General features: G+C 34.0%; 2 protein-coding genes and 1 pseudogene across 7 annotated transcripts; 1 reads left to right on the top strand and 2 right to left on the bottom strand.

Annotated features, from left to right (window-relative positions):
* Positions 1-3,015: 3,015 nt before the first annotated feature.
* Positions 3,016-5,477, bottom strand: LOC113706634 (B3 domain-containing protein Os04g0386900). Of its 2 annotated transcripts, XM_072062468.1 has the most exons (6): positions 5,336-5,477; positions 4,931-4,979; positions 4,786-4,837; positions 3,764-3,976; positions 3,586-3,641; positions 3,357-3,491 (listed from the first exon to the last, which is right to left on the bottom strand). In XM_072062468.1, the coding sequence occupies exons 3-5, from the start codon at positions 4,831-4,833 to the stop codon at positions 3,615-3,617; spliced, it is 288 nt and encodes a 95-aa protein (XP_071918569.1). In that variant the 5' UTR covers positions 4,834-4,837; positions 4,931-4,979; positions 5,336-5,477; the 3' UTR covers positions 3,357-3,491; positions 3,586-3,614. The 2 variants fall into 2 exon arrangements, with proteins under 2 accessions (XP_027084365.1, XP_071918569.1); XM_027228564.2 differs by lacking the exon at positions 3,586-3,641 and having other exon boundaries at positions 3,016-3,491.
* Positions 5,478-5,694: 217 nt separating this feature from the next.
* LOC113705741 (isocitrate dehydrogenase [NAD] catalytic subunit 5, mitochondrial-like) lies at positions 5,695-10,077 on the top strand (annotated as a pseudogene).
* A 7,109-nt stretch (positions 10,078-17,186) lies between these two features.
* On the bottom strand, positions 17,187-21,456 carry LOC113705652 (pentatricopeptide repeat-containing protein At1g31790-like). 5 transcript variants are annotated; one of them, XR_011820586.1, is made up of 3 exons: positions 19,634-21,455; positions 19,496-19,548; positions 17,187-18,246 (listed from the first exon to the last, which is right to left on the bottom strand). XR_011820586.1 is itself a non-coding variant. In XM_027227571.2 (2 exons), the coding sequence occupies exons 1-2, from the start codon at positions 21,246-21,248 to the stop codon at positions 18,219-18,221; spliced, it is 1,317 nt and encodes a 438-aa protein (XP_027083372.1). In that variant the 5' UTR covers positions 21,249-21,456; the 3' UTR covers positions 17,187-18,218. The 5 variants fall into 5 exon arrangements, 1 of the variants encoding a protein (XP_027083372.1); XR_003451947.2 differs by having other exon boundaries at positions 19,496-21,455; XR_011820587.1 differs by having other exon boundaries at positions 17,187-18,158; positions 19,496-21,455.
* Between the last annotated feature and the right edge of the window lie 3,657 nt (positions 21,457-25,113).

The raw sequence follows: 25,113 nt of genomic DNA, 5'->3' as shown, positions 1-25,113 counted from the left end.
AGGCCCCTACCCGACCCTCCGTCCGTAGTATCCTCCAATCCAAGAGAAAGGCCTCCGTCCGTAGTGTCCTCCGCCCGGCTTTTTTTTTAATATATTTCTGCTAATAATTCCTTAATCACAATACATCTCTGCCCAGATGGTGGGGAGTATTTCGTGTGTGAACCCACATCATAGGAGTCCATGCACTTAAAGGACTCGATATAGTGGAGGTGGTCTTTTAAGGTCGGTAAAATCTATCTTGATAACGCATTTATAAATTTATTACGTACAGATTTATATACGTGCATAGTGCGGGTCATATAAGGTCTTATTTTCTACCCAAAGTCATTTGGACGATTATGGTTTTATTTCTTATAAGAATTCTTACTATTATAGGATTCTTATTTCCTATCCAAACTTACGTACTTTAAGCAACTTAAATTAAGATAAATATACTTTTAATATTCTTATCAATATCTCTTTGTATTCTTATCAATTGTTATTTCATATGTCTACACTACATATAGCCTCTAATATATTGATTTCAAGCACCAAATTCATGGTTAGGTATTTCCAGTGCAAGCGGTTGGCATATTAAAGTATCGATTTTGGATTTCCATTCTTCTTGATTATCAGGTACATCTTCTTTTGATACACACACACATATATATATATATATATTTTTTTTTTTTAAAAATGCATGTTGATCTTCAATTGTAAGAACTTAGTAACATATCTTGAATTTTGTTTTATTTTCTATTTGTTTTGTATGAAGACATATGATTTAAACAAGTACTTTCATCGTTATTTTTGTAGGATTTTTTCTAACATGTTTGTTAATTGATTTTTGTGATCATATACTACGATATTTGTTAATTTGCCTTCAGGAAAAACAACAAAAAACAAAAGGCACTGGAAAGTAATGCGATATAAATACAAGAGACAGAAATATCTCTATTAGATATATCTGTAAATTCATTAGTTAATTAAAAGACTCTGGCCATTTATTTAATTATAATCTTTACGTATTGTTATACACAAACTTGAATGCGATAAATCATTTATTTTTTTTTATATTTAGTTGTTTTACTTTGTTATCATGCAGTGATAATAAAAAATCAATAAATGCTAATTTGCACGAACAAATCGAGGAGAATGTTCAAATAGAAAAAAACAAAACAAATTTCTGAATAGTAGAATATTATTTGATACTATTTATTGCACTTTTTATTTATTTTCAAGTTTTTGAATGTTATGGTATTGTTGAATGTTATTTTTTCTATTTTTGAATTATTATTCACTGAATTAGATGTACAAATTTATATTATAAGAATACTTTATATTACAATGCGCACATAGTAATATATTTAAGACAAGTTATAATAGATTATACATTAAATATGTATTTTATATCGACATTTTTATAAATTGACTAAAGTTTATTATTTTTCGACGATTCCCGTTTAACGAACGGGTACAAAACTAGCTCTGATATTATAAAATTGCAAACTTGTGTTGCATCAATGTAGTTAGATTACTCTGCCGCCACCTCGGAAGTTGAAAGTGGTTAAAATTTTGTCTTGAAATGTTCAGGAAATACTGACTCAAACATTAAAAAGCTTTCAAATGTCCAACTCTATCCTTACTCCAAAGTACAAAACGAAGTCCGCATTTTGCATGCAAGGAAATAAAAGCAATGCTTCCTGAGAAAGATAAAAATCTTAATATTCAGATAAATAACTTTTTTTTCACCTTCTTATCCCTCTTCGTACTCTTCCCACTGTGACCTATCAGACACAAGATTCGAATATTAAATCTAATAGTAGGAAAGACTCTTAGAGCCCTTGTCTGACCATAGATAAATAAACCCTTTTTGTCAGCATTTCTAAGTTTCAATGAGAGGAGTATCAAAATCTAGCAATTGAAAAGCCACTGCCCCCACAGAAATTAATCTAGGTGCCTTAAATTTTCACTGTCCAAATGAAATTTTAGATGATTGCCAACAACAGGGTATATTTTCTTAAAATTTAGGGATGAGGTAACAAATAGTGTTAGATCAACCAAGTAATTCAGTTAAAATAAAATAAAGTATTGGACATAGAATTCATTAAGTTCAAAGTATTTGAAAGTTGATCGCAATTTGTACCTGAATTATATTATATGACATTCTTTCTTGCATATAAATTATTGAAGCTGCAGCACTGATGATATCATTCCCGGCTTGAAGGATCCTTTGCAATTTTCAGGAGCAATTTGATGCAATCATCGTGAGCAATTAATGGTGGTGTTCCCAGGATTTCAAAAATCATATGGCTTGCATCCAAACGTCACATAAGCATCTATCCATTGCAGGAATGATGAAAATATTCAGAATGATGAAGATTTTAATCATACATAACAACCAAAAAGTCGAAGAATTGAATAGTAAATAAGTATTTGAAGGGGGCGAAGAGAGGAACCTATCTGCAAAAATGTTTCCCAATCAGTGTAGACAGACCAAATTGAGGCCTCTCCAGTTCCAGTTCTGTCCAGTTATGAAATCCATGTAATATTTGGAGTAAATTGGTACAATTTTGGTATAAATGTGAATTTTTTCACTCATACAACTTAACTAGTGCAAAACTCATGATTACACTTAACTTATTCAAATTTGCACCAAAAGTTGCAAAAATTACATCATTCCCATCCAACATAATAAAATTCAACTTGAGAGGTCCATAATCCGTAGATAAGTAGATAACCTCCTTGAAAATTACGTACTTGATACATTCAGAACAACTTCTTCACACATGTATTTCCGAAGGCAACATTCAAGGCACATTAGTATTCTATTTCAGAAAACATGCCAATGTAGAATAGCAGTCATCATCTTGTTAGCACAATTGCCTGTGCCTTTTTGTTTCCCCTGTTATGAAGCTACAAGAAGCTAAAACAAAGTTATCAGACATAGAGCCCTTTAAATCATGAGTTGGGAATTCTTTTGCTGAATAATTAGCAACCTAAGGCACTTGCAATATAAGAAGTAAGAACCCCTGATTTAGCAAACCAACATGACTTAGCAAGTGTCAACTGTTCTCAGATGATTTAGTATAAACAGACAACAAAAACAAGTTAATTCATCAAGTCCTTCTACAAAGTTATGCCTGAAATGTTTGGCATCAAGATAGGATGCTGATCAGTAAATAGAAACTCCAAGTATAATCTAATGAATTGATCTATTCAATAAAGATTGCTGTCTCTGGAGTGTCACCATCTTCAGGTCCTCCACCAAAAGGCAGGGAACCTCTAAGGATAATAACCTTAAATACGATGTTCGTTTTGCTGCACTCCATGAGCTCAAAGAAACAGCAGTCTCCTTTTTTCAGATCATTATCCATTACAAATCTTTTCCAGCCAAATCTTTTTGCTGAGCCGTCTCCATGGTAAAACGTCTCCCATCTCTTGCCACAAGAAATGAGAACCATAGGGACCAATTCAAAAGGAAGCTCAGGCACCATCCTGCTTGGGAGGTTCTGAAAGCAAGAAATTACAAATTCTTGATCAGTTTATCTTCTTTACAATTCCTGGATACGCTTTTGATGAAAAACTATCTTACATTTGCATTACCTGATTGACTATTTACAAGATGTCAACTATCATTCAGTCACTAACACCACAGGAAACTGAGAAATCATCAAAACTTCAGCTAATCATCTAGTCATCTCCTCATGGATGAATAGATAGTTTGCTAACCAATTTCTGTAACCATCTCACTAAAAACAACATAAACTAAGAAAGCCATTACCACTCGAAATGGATGATTGACATGTGTCTTTGCTAGAATCAGATCAAAATACGGCTTCATCCCAGAGATTGTGTAATATTCAATATCATCCACTTCAGCCGTTCCATTGCTGGATCCAGGTTGAAACTTTGATCTTTGTCTATTGGAAACAAAGTTTGTGTTCATCGCGTCCAAACATGGCTTCTCATCAATATACGGAAGTATGCTAAAGGGCTGATAGAAATAAGACCATTTTTAAATTAGTTACAGAAATCAATTCAGTAGAGAAGATAGATTGAGTATATATGACAAGATTGCTGGTGGGATAATTGATCTACATTACATTTCTGATGACACAGTGTTCTACTATGTTTTGAGTCCATCAAACAATGTTTTCTTTTACTCTCAATTCCTTTGGACTCCTTTCAGTGTTCAACTTGACCTCACCTGTTTTCTTTGCACCTAATAACAAGAGCTATATTTTCTTTTTCGCTGACCTTGAAGCATCCAACAACAAATAACTATATATGGTTATCATTCTTACATCAAATGATTTGAGATATCTAGTAGTATAATTTATTAACAAATTTTGTTCCTTAATATAGTTATTTGGCCCCATAAATTCTCCTTTCCGTATTCTATTTTGCTTAACCATTGTTTTTGGAAACCAACATGAAATATAAATATTAATGACCATATATTTTCTGTATGTACTTTAAGTCATCCAAATCTTTAATAAGGATCCATCTAACGGATATCCATCAAGTATTTGTTAAAATGTACCTTAGATTTTTTTTTTTGGAAGGTAAAGTTAATTTGATAAAGTAAGTGAATGCAATCGAAGTTATTAATTATTCGTGTGAAATTTAAGTGTGTTAATGAATGCACATTAAACGCCCATTAAAAAAACCCTTTAATAAATACCCAATACCCCGCAAAAAAAGAGAGAGAGAGAGACAAAAGAAATCCAATGTCTTTTTTTTTTCTTCATTTAAAGTTAACAAAAGTGCATAACAAATCAAGGATGGAAAAGTCTAGAGTACCTCTTCCTTGACAATGCCATGAAGTGGTTGAACCGAAGTGCCAGGCATTTGCCTAAAAAAACTTTTGTAGTAAAAGACAGGGAAGAAAAAAATGCTATAATAGCAAAATGATATTGAGGGGGCAAAAAATACACTGAAATATTACCTCTTTGCTCCTGAAACTGGTTGTAGAATGAGCCCAGAAAGACCAATTCCTAAATCCAAAAGTTAAAAAAAAAAGGTTAAGAACTGATCTTCCATCCAATAATATCCAAACCCCACCCAAAAAAAAAAAAAAAAACCATCGAGTCAAAATGCAAAATTACTGGGTCATAGTATGACACAATTTTCCATAAATTTGCCCTATGGACTATTTCATTCCAAAAAAATGGATCACAAATTTATACTACTGTGTGGTAAAATGTGTCTATGCTTGACCCTACCACTAAGGGGGTTTATTGGGTTAAAAAGGGTAAATTTAAACAGTAAACATGTAGCTTTGAGAGAGAGAGAGAGAGAGAGAGCAAAAATTCGAACTTTGGAAGATGGAGAAAAAGAAAGAGGATCTTACCTTATACTCGAGGCTTTAAAAAGACGAGGAGTGTGTGTAGTGTGTGTTTTGGTGTAGAAGAACACTGCGAAATGAAAGAAAATTTACAAAACCAAGAGTACTACAGAATCACACATGACGGACCGATCATTCGAGTTCTGCATTAAATTCTTTTGTGCAACTAATGGCAATGACCAATGAGTGTAGTGTTTGGCTGGTAGATTACCTGGAATAAATTTTTTTTAAAAAATTTTATAATGCTTTTTTATATAATATATATAAAAAATTAAAAAAAATAATTAAAAAATATGTTAATAATATAAATAAATAAATTTATGCAAATAATATATTATCATTTCCAAATCAACTTTTCGTTTGAAATGACAAAAGTACTTTTGAGTCCAATTGCATTTGGACATGGGAAGCGTGATATGCAGTTTTACGTGCCATTGCTTCGCATTTGTGTTAAAGTGGTTCATAATATTTTCGACTTTCGACCAAAACAAATGTAAAATGTCTAAAATTTTAGGCCATGCTTGGATTGCTTGTTTTTATCGGAAAATATTATCATTTTTTGTGATCACATTTTTCTATCATCTTTTTCCCTCACATATATCAAATCGCTACAGTGATTTTTTCATGAAAAATGACGAAAAATGCAATCCAAACACAACCTTAAGTGTTAGATAAATTTAGGATAATTGGATTATATTGACGTAAGTTGAGGACAAGAATCCTATAATGCCTAATAAACCAAACTAATATTAATGGTTGGTAGTCTATAATTTTGACTTCACATTTTTGGTTCCCAATGTTCGGAGTTTGTGCCATCATAATCCTTTTTAGTTTCAAATAGTGATATTGAAGGTTTTAAAATGAAATGAGTTGCGAAATAAATCGAAATTGCGTTAGATGTAATACTAAGAATCATAACAATAAAAATATAGAAACAAGTAAAATGTTAGTGTCAAATTTTGTAAATAAATTCCAATACCCCTCCCCAGAAAAAGAAAACCCAAAAAAAGAATTTTGAGAAATACACATGTGTGCACGTGTGTGGGTGTTTGTGTGAAAGTATTTGATTCAACTACTCTTTTTGCTTTTTTAGGTAGCATATCTAATTGAAAAGAATTAGCAGGTTATTTGGATATTTGGGTTTCGCTCATTTTGTATTCAAGTGTTCTTTAACTAATTTTAAATAGTTTCTCTCTCTTTTGAAAAATTTTATCTTTTTTTAATCTTTTTTGTCACATCATTAATTCATTATCCTTGCCGGAAATTGAATATTGGTTCATGATGAACGCATTCTTGATTGAGCACAAATATATAATTCTAGATTTATAATCATTGTAAAAATTTAATAACTATCTTTAAAAAATCCATTAATCTTTCGCTGTACCTTGGAGTATTTATTGAATTTTATTTCATTATAATAAATGTTTATTGAAGTTTCTAAGTATTGCTTGGATAAGTTAACACCTAGAATACATATTAATTTTCTAAAATATATGTTAATTAAAAAGTAGGAATACCTTTTTTTAATATATTTTTAAGGAATCATTCATGTTTGTCCAAGTTGAATAACTAATAAAAAAAATTCCTTGCAATAGCACGTGTTAGAACGCTAGTGGTTGATATAGGTGTGTTTGAATTGTAAATAATTTGAAATATTTTTACTGTAGCACTTTTTGTAATGTCACGTATGTGAGATAAAAAAATAATTAAAAACATAAAGAGTTATATTAAAAATAATAACGATGATGTCAGCAAATATATTTGACTAAATATTCAACTGTCCAAACAAACATCCAAAATGAAAAAAAAAAAAAAAAAGAAAACGCGGGAAATACCGTAGGAAGAATGGCTTCGCAGAACGTCGGGACAACTCCTTCGGAGCTCCGCCAGCCGCAACCATATCTTTCCTAAACCCATCTGCTTCTGCAGCGTTTTTTATCCCAATTTCTCCGGCGACTATGCCTCAGAGTCCAATCTCATTCGTGCAACTCTCTTCCCCGGCGATGGCATCGGCCTCCTGAGATTGCAGATTCCGTCAAAGAGGTAAGCTTCCTTCCCCCCACCTCATCCGTCTCTCTGCATTTCTTCCCCTGTATTTATATCTTCTTATTTCCTGCGCGTATTAACGCCGTTTTTTTTTCTCAATTGTTTCTTTGAAATAATTGTTTGCATAATTGGATTTTCTTGATAACCTATCAACTATAACAATTTGCTGCCATTGTTGGATTTTTTATTTCTTTCATTTATTTGACTATAATGTCCTTGGTATGAACAGAGTTTGGCGCCAATTTCTTGCTCTATGATCTTTTGGTTTGATTGTTGGAATGTTGAAAATGGTTGTTAATGTAGGTATTTAGAGCTGCTGAAGTACCAATTGAATGGGAAGAACATTATGTAGGGCGGGAGATGGAACCTAGAACTCAGAGTTTTCTGACGTCGGAAAGTCTTGAATCTGTGTGTCGAAATAAGGTTGGTTTGAAAGGGCCAAAGGCTACTCCCATTGGAAAAGGTCATCGTTCCCTCAACCTTACGTTGAGGAAAGAGCTGAATTTAAATGCCAATGTTAGCAACCCTTGTTACACTCTGCCTCGCTAAAAGATTCGGTATGATGATGTGGGTACAGTGGTCTGGAGCATCAAGTGAGTTTGTTTCACCACTCTCTTTGCATGCCTACAAAAAATTAGTTTATATATAATATTTGTGATGCTGATGTGAGTCTTTTGCATCTGGTGGGTGTTAGGTGGTGAAGGGTGTCGTTGAAAGCCTCAAAATTGTCACACGGCAAGTGAGTTTGAGAGTAGCTGAGTATGCTTTCCTCTATGCCAAGAACCATGGAAGGCAGAGAGTATCTGCCATTCACAAAGCCAATATCATGCAGAAAACTGACGGCCACTTCCTTAAGCAAGTGTTATACTCGATTCTTGTCACAGTTTACTTACTAATGCACCCTTGTGCTGATGTTTTCTCTTTGCCTTCCAGTCTTGTCACGAGGTTGGAGAGAAGTAACCTGAGATTGCATATGAGGAAGTTGTTATTATTGAAAATTCCTCTCTGATGGTGCAAATTACTTCTGTCATCTAGATTGTCTCTTTGTGCAATCGGATGGTTGTGTGAAGGACATTCATATGATCTTAACATGAAGCAATACTTTATTTTTTCTTTTTTCTTTTTTATCATCATGCATTGGAGAGTGTTACAACTGCACTGAAGTCATCTTGAATAAGGAAGTTGTTAATATGCGGACTAACCAACTGTTTCTTTCTTGCTCAGCTTGTGAAGAATCCAGCACTTTTTGATGTCTGGGTGATGCCTAATCTTTATGGAGACATAATTAGTGACCTTTGTGCTGCTTTGATTGGAGGCTTGGGCTTAACACCAAGGTACATTTTTTATTTGTGAGTTACTAAATCTGGCATGCTAAGATTTTCATATTATTCTTCTGTTGCTTTAGACAAGAAGTTTACACAACAATACCATTTGAAATTTGATGTCCTATACAGCTGTAATATCGGTGAGGGAGGTGTTGCTCTTGCTGAGGCTGTACATGGTTCAGCGCAAAGCGCCAGATATTGCTGGAAAGGTTCCTAAATTTTCTCCATATTCTTTTGTGCTTGATAGTTAAATTTGATAATGCAGCTTGTTTCTGATTTTTGGTTTCTATTTAATCTTTTTCTTTTTAGTCTTCCAAATTTGTCTAGACTGATGGTGCTTAATTTGATGCAAGATTGATCTATTGTGGCTTGAAAGAATGAACTTGTCTTATATGCTGTGGTAAGGTTTGACCACTTCCAGCAGTGGGATCGCCTGACGTTGGATCTCCTACTTTGACATTTCTGTATTACTAAAAGAAATATTTTACAGCGACCTTGTGGTAGCATCATTCACTACAACTGGCATGAAAAATTGCTTGATTTTTTGCTTCTCTGCAGTCCATTGATCAACGACATGACAAACTTGAACAAGTTCTGATCCAACTTTGAATTCTCTTTGCTTTTTTTTTTTGTGGTTTCATGATATATATTAGCACTGTTGTTATCCGATTTAAGTTGCAATTACTATCATGATCAAGATTCTGAAGCCTGTATTTTAGGAAATGGTTATTTAGCTTCTTAATTTAAGCATCTCTTTAGGACATTTGGAGGATATATCTAATTCTTTCATTTCCTTGACTATTAACTGACGTATCTGTCTGGTTCTGATCAACATAATTAGTCTATTGTATCTTAGCTGCTTACTGCCATTTTTTCTTGATTCATCATTTGTAGAATTTTGCGAATCCAACTGCTTTGCTTTTAAGTGCTGTCACAATGCTGTGACATCTGAAGCTACATGATAAAGCAGAGCGTATCCAGGACGCCTTCCTGAATACTATTGCAGAAGGCAAGGACTGAACTGTCGACCTTGGTGGTAGCTCGTCGACAACCGATTTTACCAAAGCAATATGTGACCATCTCTAAACAGTGGCTTCACATTTGTATTTGATTTTTGCCCTAATCCAACAAATTGTTATTCCTTGTGGTGTATTTTTGTTAAAGAAGGATGATTAACGGCTATTACTTTTTGAAGAACCAGACCACATTAAAGAAGATTGGTTGTCCAGTTATGTATTTCCATGCACAGAAGCTCAGTTGAATGGGGAAATACATGGCTGTGCCTGTCATAATAGGCATTTAGTTCCTTGTAAAACTTCACAATGGGTGGCAATAGTATGTTCAAATGGACTGCAACAGAGAGAACAGCTTCTACAATCTGTATTCCCGGGCTATGGCAGGTTATTCTTTACCTCTGAAACAGAAGTTCTTGATGTGGTTCTTTCACGATCTTTTGCAATGGTATGTATGGCCTATTAAAAGGAGAAATTGAGCTTAAATTCAACTGTCATGCTGATCTTGTGACAATGAAGTTTAATTTGACACTTACTGCTGGTATGTACGGTCTATGGTAAGTAAATATCTGTTGTTTAATATCCTTTTTTTTTCGTGTTTTTTGTTATACTTTTTTAATATTTCTTTTCCGTCAAAAGGAGGGCTCCAAGGCCCTATGTTTTTATTCTGCCTGTAAAAATTTCGCCTTCGTCGCTCATTTGAGGAGCGGCGAAGCTTTTTCCAAAAAAAAAAAAAATTGCGCTACCTTAATTTCGTTCTCCAAAAGAAAAATGAAATTTAAAACAATTTTTTAATGAAACCTGTAACCCGATTTGTGGCGACCCTTAATGTAGAAACCACTCTCAACTTATATCACTTTTGTGATATTTTTTTATTTTAACAATATTTCGAGAAATTCGCCCTCCAAGGTGCTATGTGTTTATTCTGCCTGCACAAATTTATGTTTATTATTGATGGCCATAGTAATGGAACCAGCTCTGTTATAATGAAACTCTATATCGGTGGATTATTGCTAGGGTTTATTATAATGAACTGCATGAGCTGTTTCTTGAAAATGATTAACATCTGGTTTGTTGAATGTAGTGCGTTTTTCCCTTTCATTGTTCTGGCCTTAAAGTAAATGGGTAGGATGGGAACGAATCAAGTGAAACCTGTCACAATGCAGTTTTGTCCTCTCACTCGAGGATGTTCACCCAAATGCTTTTCTGACAACCCCAAGTGCTTTCCTGACAAAGATAATTCGGGAATCCCACACATTCATCTTTATAGATTTATAGAAATCTAAGGGTACGTTTGGATTGGTGTTTTTAAGCCTGTTTTTGAAAAACTGTTTTTCACATTCCAAATGCTACAGTAAATGTGTATTTCAAAAACAACTTCAAAAACACCAATCCAAACAATATATCAAAAACAACTCCAAATATATTTTAATTATGCATATTTAATTTGTATATTTTAATAGGTATATTTCAATTTGTATATTTTAATTATGTATTTTATATGTATATTTCAATTATATTTTAATTATATATTTTAATATGTATATTTCAATTATGTATTTTAATATGTATATTCAATTATGTATATTATATATATATATTATATTAATATAAATATATTTATTTCAATTATGTATAATATTATATATATTATGTCAATTGAAATAAATATTATATATTTATATAAATACATTTATTTATATATAAATTTATAAATATATTTATGCAATTTTGTTTTATAAAATATATTAATATGTATATTTCAATTATGTATATTATATATAAATTATATTAATATTAATGTATATTATATATATTATACATTTCTAATATTATATATTTACGTATACATATCATAAATATTTTATTTTATTTAAAATATATTTTTATATATTGATAATATATTTACATAAATATTATATGTTATATAAATTATATATAATATAATATATAATTTATTATACATTTATATAAATGTACATTTATACATAATATATAAATATTATGTATATTTATAATATACATTTATATTATATATTATATATAATATAATACATTTATACATTTATATTAATATACATAATATTAATTTTACATTTATACATAATATTAATACATGTATACATTTATATTAATTATATTAATACATTTCAACATAATATTAAAACATATTTATAATATATTAATTTATACATTTATATAATATTCATTTATAATTTATACATTTTTAATAACATACACTTATACATTTAAATATGCATTTATATTATGTATTATATATAATATAACACATTTATACATTTATATTAATATACATAATATTAATTTTACATTTATACATAATATTAATGCATATATACATTTATATTAATTATATAAATACATTTTTACATAATATTAATATATATTTATAATATATTAATTTATACATTTATAATAATATACACTTATAATTTATAATATATTTATAATATTCATTTATAATTTATACATTTATAATAATATACACTTATACATTTATAAATATATTTATATTATGTATTATATAGAATATACTACATTTATATATTTTTATATGAATATATAAATATATTTATTTATAAATGTATTATAAATGCATAAATGTATATTTATATAAAAATTATAATTTATAATTTATACATTTATATAATATTCATTTATAATTTATAATTTATAATAATATACATTTATACATTTGTAAATATAAATGTATTATAAATGCATAAATGTATATTTATATAAAAATATAAAAATTATAATATTCTAAAAATACTCAAAAATATGTTTCAAAAATACCTCTAAAAATAATCCAAAAAAATCTACAGTAAAAGTTTTTCATATAGTTTTTGAAAAACAACCCCAAAAACAACTAATCCAAACGGACTTGTTTTTCAGATTCGAAATGCTACAATGGTGTTTTTGAAAAACAACCCCAAAAACAGCTAATCTTGTTCCATTTTGTTTTGGGTTAGATGGGTTCCTTGTTTTCGACCTGTGAATTTTATTCAAAAAGCACAGAATGGCTGCATTGTAGGTTAACCCATTGGGCAAATTATATTTTACCTTTTGTGATTTTCGCAAAAATCACATAACTTCCCCATGATTTTAAAAGCTATACATAAATCTCCTGTGATTTGGGTTGAAGTGTCAAACAGACAGAAAGCACATATCGTAACGATTCGTGAGCAAAATGTCCAAATTACCCTAATATAAATACAAAAAAGGAAGCAGATGAAATCAGATTTTCTCTTGCTCTAGTTTTTGTCGTGAGAAAGAGAGAGAAAAAGACCACCGACGAATGAAGGAAAGAAAATTTTAACCCACAAAATTAAAACCCTAAATCTACCATTAAAGATAAAAAAGTAGCTGTGAAAAAGTATTACGAAAGCTATTGCTGTGTCTGGTATGTTTTTTGACATCAGTTTAGCACGTAAGATGCACTTGAGCATTTTGAAAAGAAAGTATCGAGCGTTGGAAATTTGATAAATCAGTGATCATAATGCTTAAGCATTGATTAATTTAAAATTTTGCTGTTTTGGGACAACCTGTATTATCATATTTAAGCATAGAGTATTTTATTGACTAGAATTGAACTTATGCATTAAGATTAGGGTAAAAAAAATTGCATTCGGGAGTTCTAAAATCACTGGAATTTCAGCTAAATATGGATAAAATATGGTTTTGTTAGTTTGAAAAATGTTGATTAATGTCAGATTTGGGTCAGATTTGGGTGGCTTGATTGTCTATAATATAGAGTGATTTGGTTGCTAATAAAGTTTTGGCGATTTGGACATTGACTAATTTTTGCTTGTCGGTTTGTTGGCCATCATGTGGTCCATTAAAGTATGTGACATGCTATATGTCCTTTTCTTAATCAGATTATATTTTTTTTCCTGTCATGTGTTTTCATTGAAGTGTGTAATATATTATATGTCCTTTTCTTAATCAGATTGTGTTTTTTTTTCTTATCATGTGTTTTACTATTTCTAATGCAGGCTTTCAAAAAAATGACAACTTTAAAAAGAATTACTATAAAATTGCATTTTGGTGGTATATTCATATGGGAACCAGAAACTGTCTATACTGGTAACAATGTTGCCATATTTAAAAATTGTGAGACAAGGACATTATCTAGGGATATGTTGTGTAAATTGTATGGTAGGTATGGTAATGCCTCAAATGTGAACCTATATTTTGAAATACCAAATTGTGGGTTGTATGTTGGAGCAGTTGAAATCAAAGGAAATAAAGAAATAGAGTTAATGTTAACTGCGCATGAAGGCATAGATGTTATCAACATATATGCTAAATTGCATGATGAAATGCCTAGTCAAGTTGCTTTTGTTGGAGTAAAAAGTCATATTAAAAGTGCCACAACTGATGCCCCATATTTTGTGAGCTGTCATGATGATGAAAGAAACAACCTGGTAAGCAAGAACATGCGAGAGAACAGTGAAGCACAAAATGTGACATCTGATAAAAATACTCCTAAAAAGTTAGCAAACAAAAAGGGGAAACAAATAGTCAAGAAGTCAATGATAAGACCTACCAAAGAAGTTGGAAACAAAAAGCACAGCAAAGCAGTCACAAAATCAACAAAGGAAAAAAGTGCAAAAGCTATAGAGAAACAAGATAAAGTTGGAAAATAGCCTACAGGTGAAGATGATGATGGTGATGCTAGATCTGATAGTTTAGAAGAGCCTGAGTGTTCGAAAGAGCGATTAGAATGACCAGAAGATGAGGATATTTTTGCAAACAGAGCAAAGGCTAATGAAATAGAAAATCAGCAACAGCCAAAAGGCACAACTAAAGAACCAACAACAACAAAGCAGACATATACAATAGAGGATCTGCCACCACCGGGATATGATAAGAACACTTTTGAAAAAGGGGAGAGTTCTAAAATTAATGAAGAGTGGAATGCATTTGCTATTGATGATGAAGAACTGCTTGACATTATGTAGGGAGATGATGAAAGAAATGGGAAAGATAATGGTTATCGAGAATTTAATGCTGCAGTTGAATTCACAAAATCAAATTTTGACTTGCAAGTTGGGGATAAATTCAAGAACTTACGGACCTTTAGAGGAGCACTTATGGAATGGAATGTCAGGGAAGACTACACCATCAAGTGCAAAAAAAAAAATGAAAAAGCAAAAGTTATTGCCATGTACAAAAATGGTTGTTCCTGGAGGATACAGGTAAGTCCAATTAAAAAAAGAAAGCACTTTTCAGATCAAATCAATAAAGGGAGTGTATGTGTGTGGAAGAGAATATAGCAACCATCATGCAAATGCAAGATATTTGAGCAAAAACTATTTAGACAGATTCAGGGATGAACCAAATTCTTCTATTGAAGGATTTGTTAAAACTGTGAGGAGGGATTATGGTTGACATAAGCATTAGACAGACTTATAGAGCTAAAAAGGTTGGCAAGAGAGGCGCTACAAGGGAATGATATGAGATAGTATCATGTCATCAGAGATTATGCTGCTACCTTGTTAATCCGGAATCCTGGCAGCCATATTGTCCTGCAAGTGGCTACACTGGATGACAATGAGGTTGGGACATTTGAAAAAATGTACTGGAGTTTAAGTGCAATGAAGAATGCTGGAAATGCAAGTATGATGTTGCAAATGCTGGAAATGCAAGGAATGATGTTGCAAATGAAACGGATATTGCTAGAAATGCAACAAGTATTGGATCTATCTCACAACAGGGTTCAGTGTCACAGGTACTATTAATGATGTTGGTTATTACTTTGTTAACTGCAATTTACTGACTTAAATCTATCTATTTATGCAGCCTTGTGCAACTTCTGCTGCTGAACCAGTTTTGGCTACTAGAAGATCAACTTCTGCTGTTGAAGCTATTTTGGATACTAGAAGATCAACTAGAGTCAGAAAACTTGTACCAATAGCTGCAAGTGTGTTGGAAAATTTGAGGGCTAAGAGAGCTAAACATGTTTGATTACCATTGGTTAAGGAGCTGAAATTCAACTAAGTTATTTGTCTTCAATTCTTTTTGTTAATAGTTTGTTGCTAGACTTTTTGTTGAATCTTGGTGTCTGCTGGACTTTTTGATTAGATACTTATGTACCTTATTTTGTTTTGTAAAAACTGGTTGATGTATTACTAGATTTTTGTGAACTTCTGGATAGCTATATTGTCAAATGAATCCAAAGTTCAACCTGTGAGCACCAAAGTAGATCCATACCAACTGGAAATCGTGTTTGCCCATTTATATCAATTGACTGTTTGCCCATTTATATCAAAGCCACAATTCATCTGATATATTTTCACTTGAACATCAAAACGAGAAATGATAGCACAGATATAGCAAAACAAGCACCCATGCAAATCTTTATGACTCCTAAGCTTTCTTCAATGTTTTTCATTTTCCTCAAATATAAACCACCATCAATGTGCAAGCCTTCCAAATCTGAACTACCAATACTTGATTCTCCACTAAATATATCTTTGCTTGTAACATTCAAATCACTGGTGTAATTTTGTCTTATTCTCCTTGTTGGATTGCACCATGAGAAAAATTCACAAGTTCTTGTCGCACAAACAAAATATAGCTTTCCTTTTGAAGGTTTGTCGGATTCAACAATTTTTACCACTGCTTTTCTCCCACATGAACAATGCAGGTATTGGTACCTTAGATCTTGAGTACTTCCACCAGCACTGCTTGAGAATGACATCTAGAGTTTATTGAAAAAAAATTAATAATCCATTCAAGTTATGTTTTAGGAGAAAGGAAAAGACTGCACCTTGATGTTATAACTTACCTTGAGATTTCCTTCTTTCTAAATCTGGGTTTGATTTCTTCAATATATGTATTGCCTTCACCAAGATTCAATAGAAAGTTAGCTACAAAGTACTTTCGGTTCATGGAAAGAGATAAGGAGCATAGATCTGAGCTTTATTAGATGTGTTAAAGTGGTTAGGGGTAATATAAAAATATTTCTTACTGCTACCAATAGTACAAGTGCGTTTAAGCCACGAATCGTCACACGATGAATGCTTTCTGTCTGTTTGACACTTCAACCCAAAATACAGGAAATTTATATATAGTTTTTAGAATCATAGGAGGGTCATGTGATTTTTGCAAAAATCACTGGAGGATAAAATATAATTTACCCTAACCCATTTGAAGGGAATTATACCACTACTTATAAATACCAAAAGTGGGATTCTAAGCTTCTATCTGCAACCTTCTTATATTCTGTATGGCAATTGATTGTTGTTGCCTCCACGTCGCCAAGGAGCTTAAGCCATAAGTTGGCAATCAGCAGGAATATTAGTCCTTAACCAATAAGCACCTTAAGGATTAAGCATCATAAAATATCAGGTTTTCCAGGCGATGGACAACTGTTCTGGAATGCTTGTTTTGACTTGTCTTTCCATGAATATTCCAAACCGGCGAGCAATGCAGATAAACAAGGAATTAGATAAGCAACAACAAAAGTAAATTGCGTTGCGTTTCCTTCCTTATATTCTTTTCAGTGAGCAAGACATCAATTACCACCCACCTAGAGAAGCAATAAATTAATCTGGTGCCGAAAAAGAAAGCACAGACAACAGAGATTATCTTATAAAAGAATCTCTACAAATCTTAACCTAAATCCATGAAGGATTCACCATCCATCGGACAACCCACCAGTACTCACCAATAGATAATCCTACCAGGTGGTTCAGATATAGCATTTCAGCAATCCTGGGGTATATTGAGCACAAATCATGTCACCTGCACACTGAATGGTGTGCAGCAGGTCACCTGCACACTGAATTGAGCTCAAATCATGTCACCTGCACACTGAATGGTATATTGATAACTGAAGTTACGCGCATCTGGGGCTGGACTTTGGATGTACAACTACTGAAGCATATATTGTGTCGTACATGTGCAGCAGGTGCCCTTACTCCATGTCACACATAGAAGTTTTCTGACAAACAGATGTTTGGGATGGTGTGGCCTCCAATGACTGGTTGAAAGCATTGATGGATGGTAAGGTCCTGATAGGGTCTCAGAGGAACCGGTCATTGTTAGTTTCCGTGAAGATGGGGAATATGCTGCAGTGGTCCCAGTTCACGAGATAGCTGAAGAATGGGCAATAACCAGCATTGCAGAAGGTTGAGATGTTGGCGTGGGCACCAGCAAGTTGGATGAAGATATTTCAGCTCTCAGGGTAGCATGAGCAGTAGTTTGCAGTCCTACCAAGTTGGAAGTCATAGTCTCTGTTGAATTTTGTTCAGGAATTGCAGTATTCCTTGCAGCAGCTTGTTGAACAGCCAACAAGTTGCTTACCAACAGTGTTGATGGGTTCCCAGGTGGGCAAGGCCCCGATATGCTCCTGCAGCTAGGCTCTCTAAAAGCAAGACTGATAGATGCTACTCATGAAAGTTGCTAAAGTCACTGCTATAGACAGAGTACAGCATCAGAAGCTGCTAATTGTTTAAGAGCAGAAATACTTGACCATCATAACTGGTACAGATCATAAAGGCGTCTGCAATATTTGACCAAATACCATTTAGAGAAAATAAGATATTCCCAAGAAGAACACAGGAATAAATACAAGTTGCTAGGATGTAATTTCATATTTCACTAAATCTAATAGTGGAAAGATCAAATAAAACACAAGTGTGTGAGTTCTTTTCCAATAAAGAGCACAAGGAACTCTTAAACAGCTTTTCTGCTTGGTTCCTTACTTCCTTTCAAAATACCCAAGATTAGTCACCTTAATTTAGTTAGCAATTCTATCTGCTTTCCTCGTGGTTATCCTCTTTTTCTCCAGTTGAACAGTATGGATATGGGCTGTAGCATAGCATATACTTACACTGGATCCTGAAGTCGCAATGTAAACTCACCAATATGCTACAGGGAAAAAAAAAACTACTAAAATGCAAATGCCAGTACCTTGGCTAATCAACCAGATTTCAAAATCAAAGTACTTAGAACTGTCCTTTTAATTGTAAGAACAAGGCCTTCCCTTGCAGAAAGACCGACCAACAAAGACAGACAGGCTACACTCAACATTAAATAAATGCAGAATGATGCAAACATGCTCAAAAAATAAGGAAGATTCAACTAGCTTGGTAGCGCTCTGGTGAATTTTCTTATCATTCTTACTGAATGCAGAAACACTCAGAAACGAAGTTGCTGAATGATTGGGCTGCTTAATTCATCTCCAAATTCAGGAAAAAAGCATACCAGTGCCATGTGTAGAAACGAAAGGGAAAATCAATGAAGGTATAAATGTTACTTAAAAAAGTTACACAATAGATCTGGACAGACATTCAAATACCCAGACTGTAGCTTTATTCTCACTAATAAGCTATTTTGTAGATCCTGCCACATCTAAATATTGGTAAACTGTTCTTATGCAGCAATCTGAAGGGCGGAAATAGTCATGGAGGAATTTTAAAAGCATCTGGATCAACTACCTTGGCCTGATCCTAATTGATCTAGATACTTGTAGACCAAAAATTCTTGACAAATAAGAAGAGCGGCATAGCCACTTAGAGAGCACTTTTATAGAGGAAGCACATTGAGTGAGCATTTGCTGACTATTGCTTTGCACATAGAAAGTGGTTGAATTGGGGTACAGGAGCACAACCAACAAAGATAACTAAACTCCAGCATCATTATTATGTTTTAGCAGCACAACTACCACAACCATGTACAAACAAATTTTACACCAAGTAATTTTGCCAGTCTATATATCAAAGGTGCTTAAAGGAAAAAAAGAAAGCTACCCAAGTGTGGCAGCCCACACCATTTTACTGGCTGATACAGAAGCTTCTAGACCCTGCATCAGTCAAAATTGAGTAGTTCATTGCTTTGATCCAATCACTACATCAGTCTCTACAGTGATGATGTGTCTGTAAACTAACCCATAAAGGAAATGACTATGGTACTTGGACAGAAATTTCCATATATCTACATGTAAATAAGCGGATTCACGTCCCTCTAAAGTCGACGAAAGTTAGGCAAGACAGTCAGCACATGTTTGTGCTAGTTGCATGGGAACTCTTTCAGGGAGATAATATTCAAATCCTCTTCAAAGAATATCAGTAGGAATCAGAAAACATCTTCCATCAATAGTCCGGCTATGATATGCCACAATAATGTCATTAGCTTGATATAAATATGTGCAAAGCAGGATTCTAATCTGCTTTCAAAAACCAATAGCAATCATCACTCCAGTAATCATATCTACCTTTTTGTATTCTCAATCAAAGTACTCCCACAAATGAACCTCACTTCATTGAGTAATGATTCTTGGGGTTGCAAGCCGGCTGCCTTCATATCACATATGATTCTAAAGGCTTCAATGCCAAACCCTTGTTGTATATAACCAGTAAGCATTGCATTCCAGCAAGCAACATTTCTATTGTTTCCACAAATCTTGAAAACTTTCTGCGCGTCCTTTATTAACCCGCCTTTACCGTACATGTTAACCAACCCACACTGTACATGCTCATTAAGCTCCAGTCCTAACTTGACAACATTTGCATGTATTTGTTGACCACAACATCTGCCATCCCTCATACTCGCACATGCTTTGAGAACACTTGAAAAAGTATAACTATTCTTCTTTACACCCTCCCTCCCCATTTGTTTGAACACATCAAATGCCTCATCAAACTGCTCCTCGTAGCAATGATTAACAATCTTAGTTGTCCATATCACCTTATTCCGATATGGAACCTGATCAAAAACCTGGTCAGAACCTTCTAGACACCCTGCTTTCCCATAAAAGCTCATTAAACAGCCACTGAAAACCAGATTCTCGCCATAACCCATCTTCACAACCCAAGCGTGTACCTGTTTGCCAAGTTCCACATTCACTGTTTTAGCACAAGCCTTAAGAACACACACAACTATAGCAGAAGCCACTATGTCATCCATATCACCATCAACTTTAGCTCGCTCCGAACACCGCATTTCCAAAAACAGATCAATAACCTCCCCATAATCACCATTTTCGAAATACCCAGCAACCATTACAGCCCAAGTACAAGAACTTCTCACAGTCATTTTATCAAACAGTTCCCGTGCATATCCAATCAAGTTACACGAAACATACATCAACAGCAGGCGATTAAATATCGACAACGAAGGGCGTAGACAACTCGTCTTAATATGGTTATGGAGTTCAATTGCTAGTAAGGGGTCACCACTTTTTGTACATTCATCGATAAATGAAGTATAAAGGTCGAGAGAAACGGGGATTTTAAGACAGTCCAACAAGCCTAAAACGTCTGACACTGTAGAACGATTGCTGGGTTTACAATCATTGGAATTTTTGTGGGTTTTCTGGATGGGTTTGTGTTGGGGTCGTCGAAGAGGAAGATGAATTTGAATTGAGGAATTGGATGGAGAAGAAGTCGGCACTGTGACAATTTTTTTAAAGGTTGGTTTGTTGGGTGGAAAGCGAATTCTTTTGGGAGGTGTCAGAATTCTTTGTTGAGGCGTTGGAGTTAGATGGGGTATCTTGACTTCCATTCTTTACTAACAGGCCAGGTTTGATAACTGAAATATAGGCAGGCCGAGGAGGCAGTCATGTCCTGTGCCTGCTACATCCTAGAACAGCTTCAGTTTTTGCCCGGACATAACTAACTAAGGCGTGCAATAGGAATGAGGACCTCTATAATGAAGTGCTGGGTTAAATGCTGAAAATTTTAGTAGTTGTTTCATGGTCTGTGGAAGAGTTTCATGTGAATATATTACAGAGTGAGAACTTCTGCCATTTCCAAAAAAAAAAAAAAAAATATTACAGAGTGAGATTAAAAGAATTTTATGTCGGTGTAATATGACTAATGGAAGAGTTTCAGGTGAATATACACTGAGATTGATAGTTTCTCAATATAGAAAAGAGTATCTTTCAGAGGTTGATATTTGAAAATGCAGCAATAATTTTGAAGAATTCATAACAATTTTGAGATGCAATTACAAATTATGTGGTGAAAGTCGGGATTGATGCAGGTATACAAAATATGTCATACAAAAGTGATTGGAATTGAAACCAAGATCAGGAAATAGGATTGTGTGAAAGATGTTCAAATGCTGTTAATTTTAGTTGAATCAAGCGAGTAACTCTATATCGTTTGAACGGTTAAGTCATTAATGAATGGTTCTTACTATGTAGCAGGATATTATTGGATGTTATCGTTATATCCTATCAAATTTCAAATTTCAAAGTTTTGCATGAACAGTCATGAGATACTATCAAGCAACTTGGACTAAGCATAGAAACCTTATTTTAGGAATTTAGATTCAAAATTTTCTTTGAAATTTTAAGAGTTTAATATCTTATTGAATAGTGATTTTGTTGTGGCACCTCTAGCCTCTAGGTGTGTGCAAAGTTTCAACTCAAGAGATCCTTAACTTTGACCATAGATAGTACAGAGCCCGTTCAATTTATGGTACCAAAATACCTTTTTTATTCAAATGTAGATACTAATAATATGCACGTATGGTGCATGTGTTTATCTTGAATCTAAATACTGGATTCTTTAACTTTTTGTCATGTTTGCCTTAAAAAATAAAATTGAAGAAGAAAGATCCCTTTTATCATCTTCAAAATCGAAAAGCCTTTTTATCTTATAGCCTTTTTTTGTATTACCTCTTTTTTTTTTTTTTGTATGGCATGTCTGTTAAGTAGTAAAAGCTATTTAGGAAATCTTAATCATAAACTGTCCAACCTTATCTATCCAACATTTGCATGTGTAAAAAGAAAATAGGGAAAATCACCAATTTAGTCCTCAAACTATTTTACTAAAGCCGATTTGGTCCCTAAAAGTTTTATCGCACCAATTAAGTCCCTTAACTAAAATTCTTGTGCCAATTGAGGACTTATACGGCGTCGCCACCCAAAACTCATGTATCTGTACAGAAAACAACGGCCAGGCAGGGGCCTTTTTGGAAGTTCGCATCCTAATTTCTACGGGAAGCAAGACAGAGCCCATTTTGCATTCGAATTGGGAGAAACCTGTGAAATTAGGGGTTTTCCAAGACAGAAACCCATTTTGCATGCAAATAGCGGAAGAAATTGGGGGTTTGAAACCGATTCAAAATTCCAGCAATGGAGGGAGATAAGATGACGAAAACAGAGCGGAATTTCCAAATTGGTTCGCGAGCAACAGAGCAGAGCAAGGAAAAGCTGGAGGATGAATATTCCGACGGGATGGCAGCGAGAATTTCCGATAAGTCTTGGCCTGCATGTGCGATGTTTGAAGTTAATTTTTTTACTAATGAGTTGAAGCTCGAATCAGATAGATGTTGTTGGTTGTTGAAATACAGTTGGTAGATTTACCCTTTTCTAATTTAAATGATAGGATGTTGGTAGATATAAGATGTGGCGAATGTGTAGTGGATCTGTTGTTATTTTAGTTTCGGTGGTCCCTTTGCTGTGAAAAATGCACTATGTTGTTGTTGTCATGCTACCTAATTGGGTTACAGGATTGTGACCGAGCATGTGGATGCCTAATTAAAATTTTTTTTGTCTTTTATGCCCAAAAAAATCACAGGACATGAGTTGGACTGCTTTACACTAAAACTATATTACGGTGGGGTATATTTTGGACCACCACAAGAAAAGTATGTGGGGGGGGTGAGTATGGAATCATTTGAAGGTGTTATTGCAAATACAGTTAACATGTCACATCTCCATGGCTTTTGCACTCTTGTAGGATATGAAGAAAATGTGAAACTGCTTTATAGAGTCCCTGGTGGAGATTGTAGCGTCAAACTTCAGAATATAGAAAGTGAGGATGATGTTATAGACATGGCCTGTATTGGGAAACAAATTGGCATGGTTGAGGTGTACTTGGTGCAGGAATTCCATATTATAAATATGGGTAAAATACAAGGAACCTCCTTGTGGTTTCGCGAAAAGGCACCTTTCCCCCTATCGTTTAGAAACCTCCACATAACCATCCTAAACTTCATAACTAAAGTGGAAATTGACCTGTAACCAGGTGTGCGACCTAGTGACGATGGGTATACGAGATTCTTTTCAAAGAGATCTTGAAAATTATCAGAAAGAGATGGTAGGGGTAAGGTTCTAATACTTTCACTTCCACACCCAAGAGATGGCAGTAATAGTAGTATGCCAGATTCTGGTACTTTCACTTCCACCACCCCTCCAGGAAAACAGAGCAAGCAAATACCCACCAAGACTTCAAAACGATAAAAGGGCAGCAAAGTCAAAAAGATCCCAATCCCTCCTCCCTCCCCCACCCCCTCTTTCTCTTTCCAAGAATAAGAACAGAGAGTGAGGACTCAGGAAAAAGTATGGAATCAATGGGGGTGATGGGAAGGAGATTGGCGTTGGTTGCATCAGATTTCGTTATATCCTTCATGTGCGTTTGGTCAAGTGTGCTGATCAAGATCTTTGTGCACAATATCATGACCTTTGGAAGGGATGACGTCCAAGGTGAGATCTTGAAGCATGCTCTTGCTGTCATCAACATGTTTTTCTTTGCCTTCCTGGTCAAAGCCACCAAATGTGAGACCTACAATCCACTCACCATCTTCTCTTCTGCTATCTCTGGCAATTTCACCCAGTTTCTCTTCATTCTTTGTGCCAGGATTCCTGCTCAGATGAAAATATGTTTACTGTGGAAAGGAATTGGTTCTCTTTTTCTCTTCTCTTTGTTTTTTTTTTAAATTTTGTTTTAATCTACAGAGCAATTGTACCTCAACATAAACAAGTAGAACTAATGTAAATGTTAAACAATTGAAGAGATAATCACAAAAACAAGCTGGCCCCTTTTCCAATTTTTTTGGGGGTTAATATATACATCTCTATATTTTACTTCTGAATGCAGAACACAAAAAGAAGAGATAGTATGTTGAATGGTTGATAACAACAATAATAAAAAAAAAGTGCAAAATTTTCTTGAAAGTACCAAGATTTCAGAGCAAGTGCGGGGTAAATTCAATTGCATGAGCAACGAATGGAGAGATTGAGTAAGGACGAAGATGATAGCCAATTGCAATTGAAGACGCGGCAATGTACTAGAAAGAATGTTTCCTTGGTTCCAGACACCCCCATTTGTATGAATATTTATGGCGCTTGGGTCGACAAAGTAGGTGTCGTTAACCGCCATGATCACGACTTCTATCTGGGTTTTCAGGGAAGCTTCTGACATTCACGTCCGAAAATACTACCAACACCTGTACGTCTGCTACGAATGGGTCACCACCGATTTCTACAACCCGAAAAATCCGGAGCACGTCGAGATAATCCATGGGATTGCTGTACAAAAAGCAACAGACTGCAGCGTTGCCTTTTCTTCCCTTCTTTCTTCACGAAGCCTCTCTGTATGTATGTGTCTGCGAGAGATGGTAAGGAGGAGAGAGAGAG

This window comes from Coffea arabica, chromosome 8c (genome assembly GCF_036785885.1).
Source record: "Coffea arabica cultivar ET-39 chromosome 8c, Coffea Arabica ET-39 HiFi, whole genome shotgun sequence".
Classification (NCBI taxonomy): Eukaryota; Viridiplantae; Streptophyta; class Magnoliopsida; order Gentianales; family Rubiaceae; genus Coffea; species Coffea arabica.
This window is presented reverse-complemented; position numbering and strand designations above follow the sequence as displayed.

What these genes read in the sequence shown, in the direction of transcription:
- LOC113706634 (XM_027228564.2), bottom strand. Translation starts at nt 4,833, where the DNA reads ATGCCTGGCACTTCGGTTCAACCACTTCATGGCATTGTCAAGGAAGAG. An exon ending in ATGGCATTGTCAAGGAAGAG is followed by an intron (nt 3,977 to 4,785) that starts GTACTCTAGACT and finishes TATTTCTATCAG; the next exon opens with CCCTTTAGCATACTTCCGTA. An exon ending in TCAATCATCCATTTCGAGTG is followed by an intron (nt 3,492 to 3,763) that starts GTAATGGCTTTC and finishes TCTTGCTTTCAG; the next exon opens with AACCTCCCAAGCAGGATGGT.
- LOC113705652 (XM_027227571.2), bottom strand. Translation starts at nt 21,248, where the DNA reads ATGGAAGTCAAGATACCCCATCTAACTCCAACGCCTCAACAAAGAATT. An exon ending in TTGATTGAGAATACAAAAAG is followed by an intron (nt 18,247 to 19,959) that starts GTAGATATGATT and finishes CAAATATTGCAG; the next exon opens with ACGCCTTTATGATCTGTACC.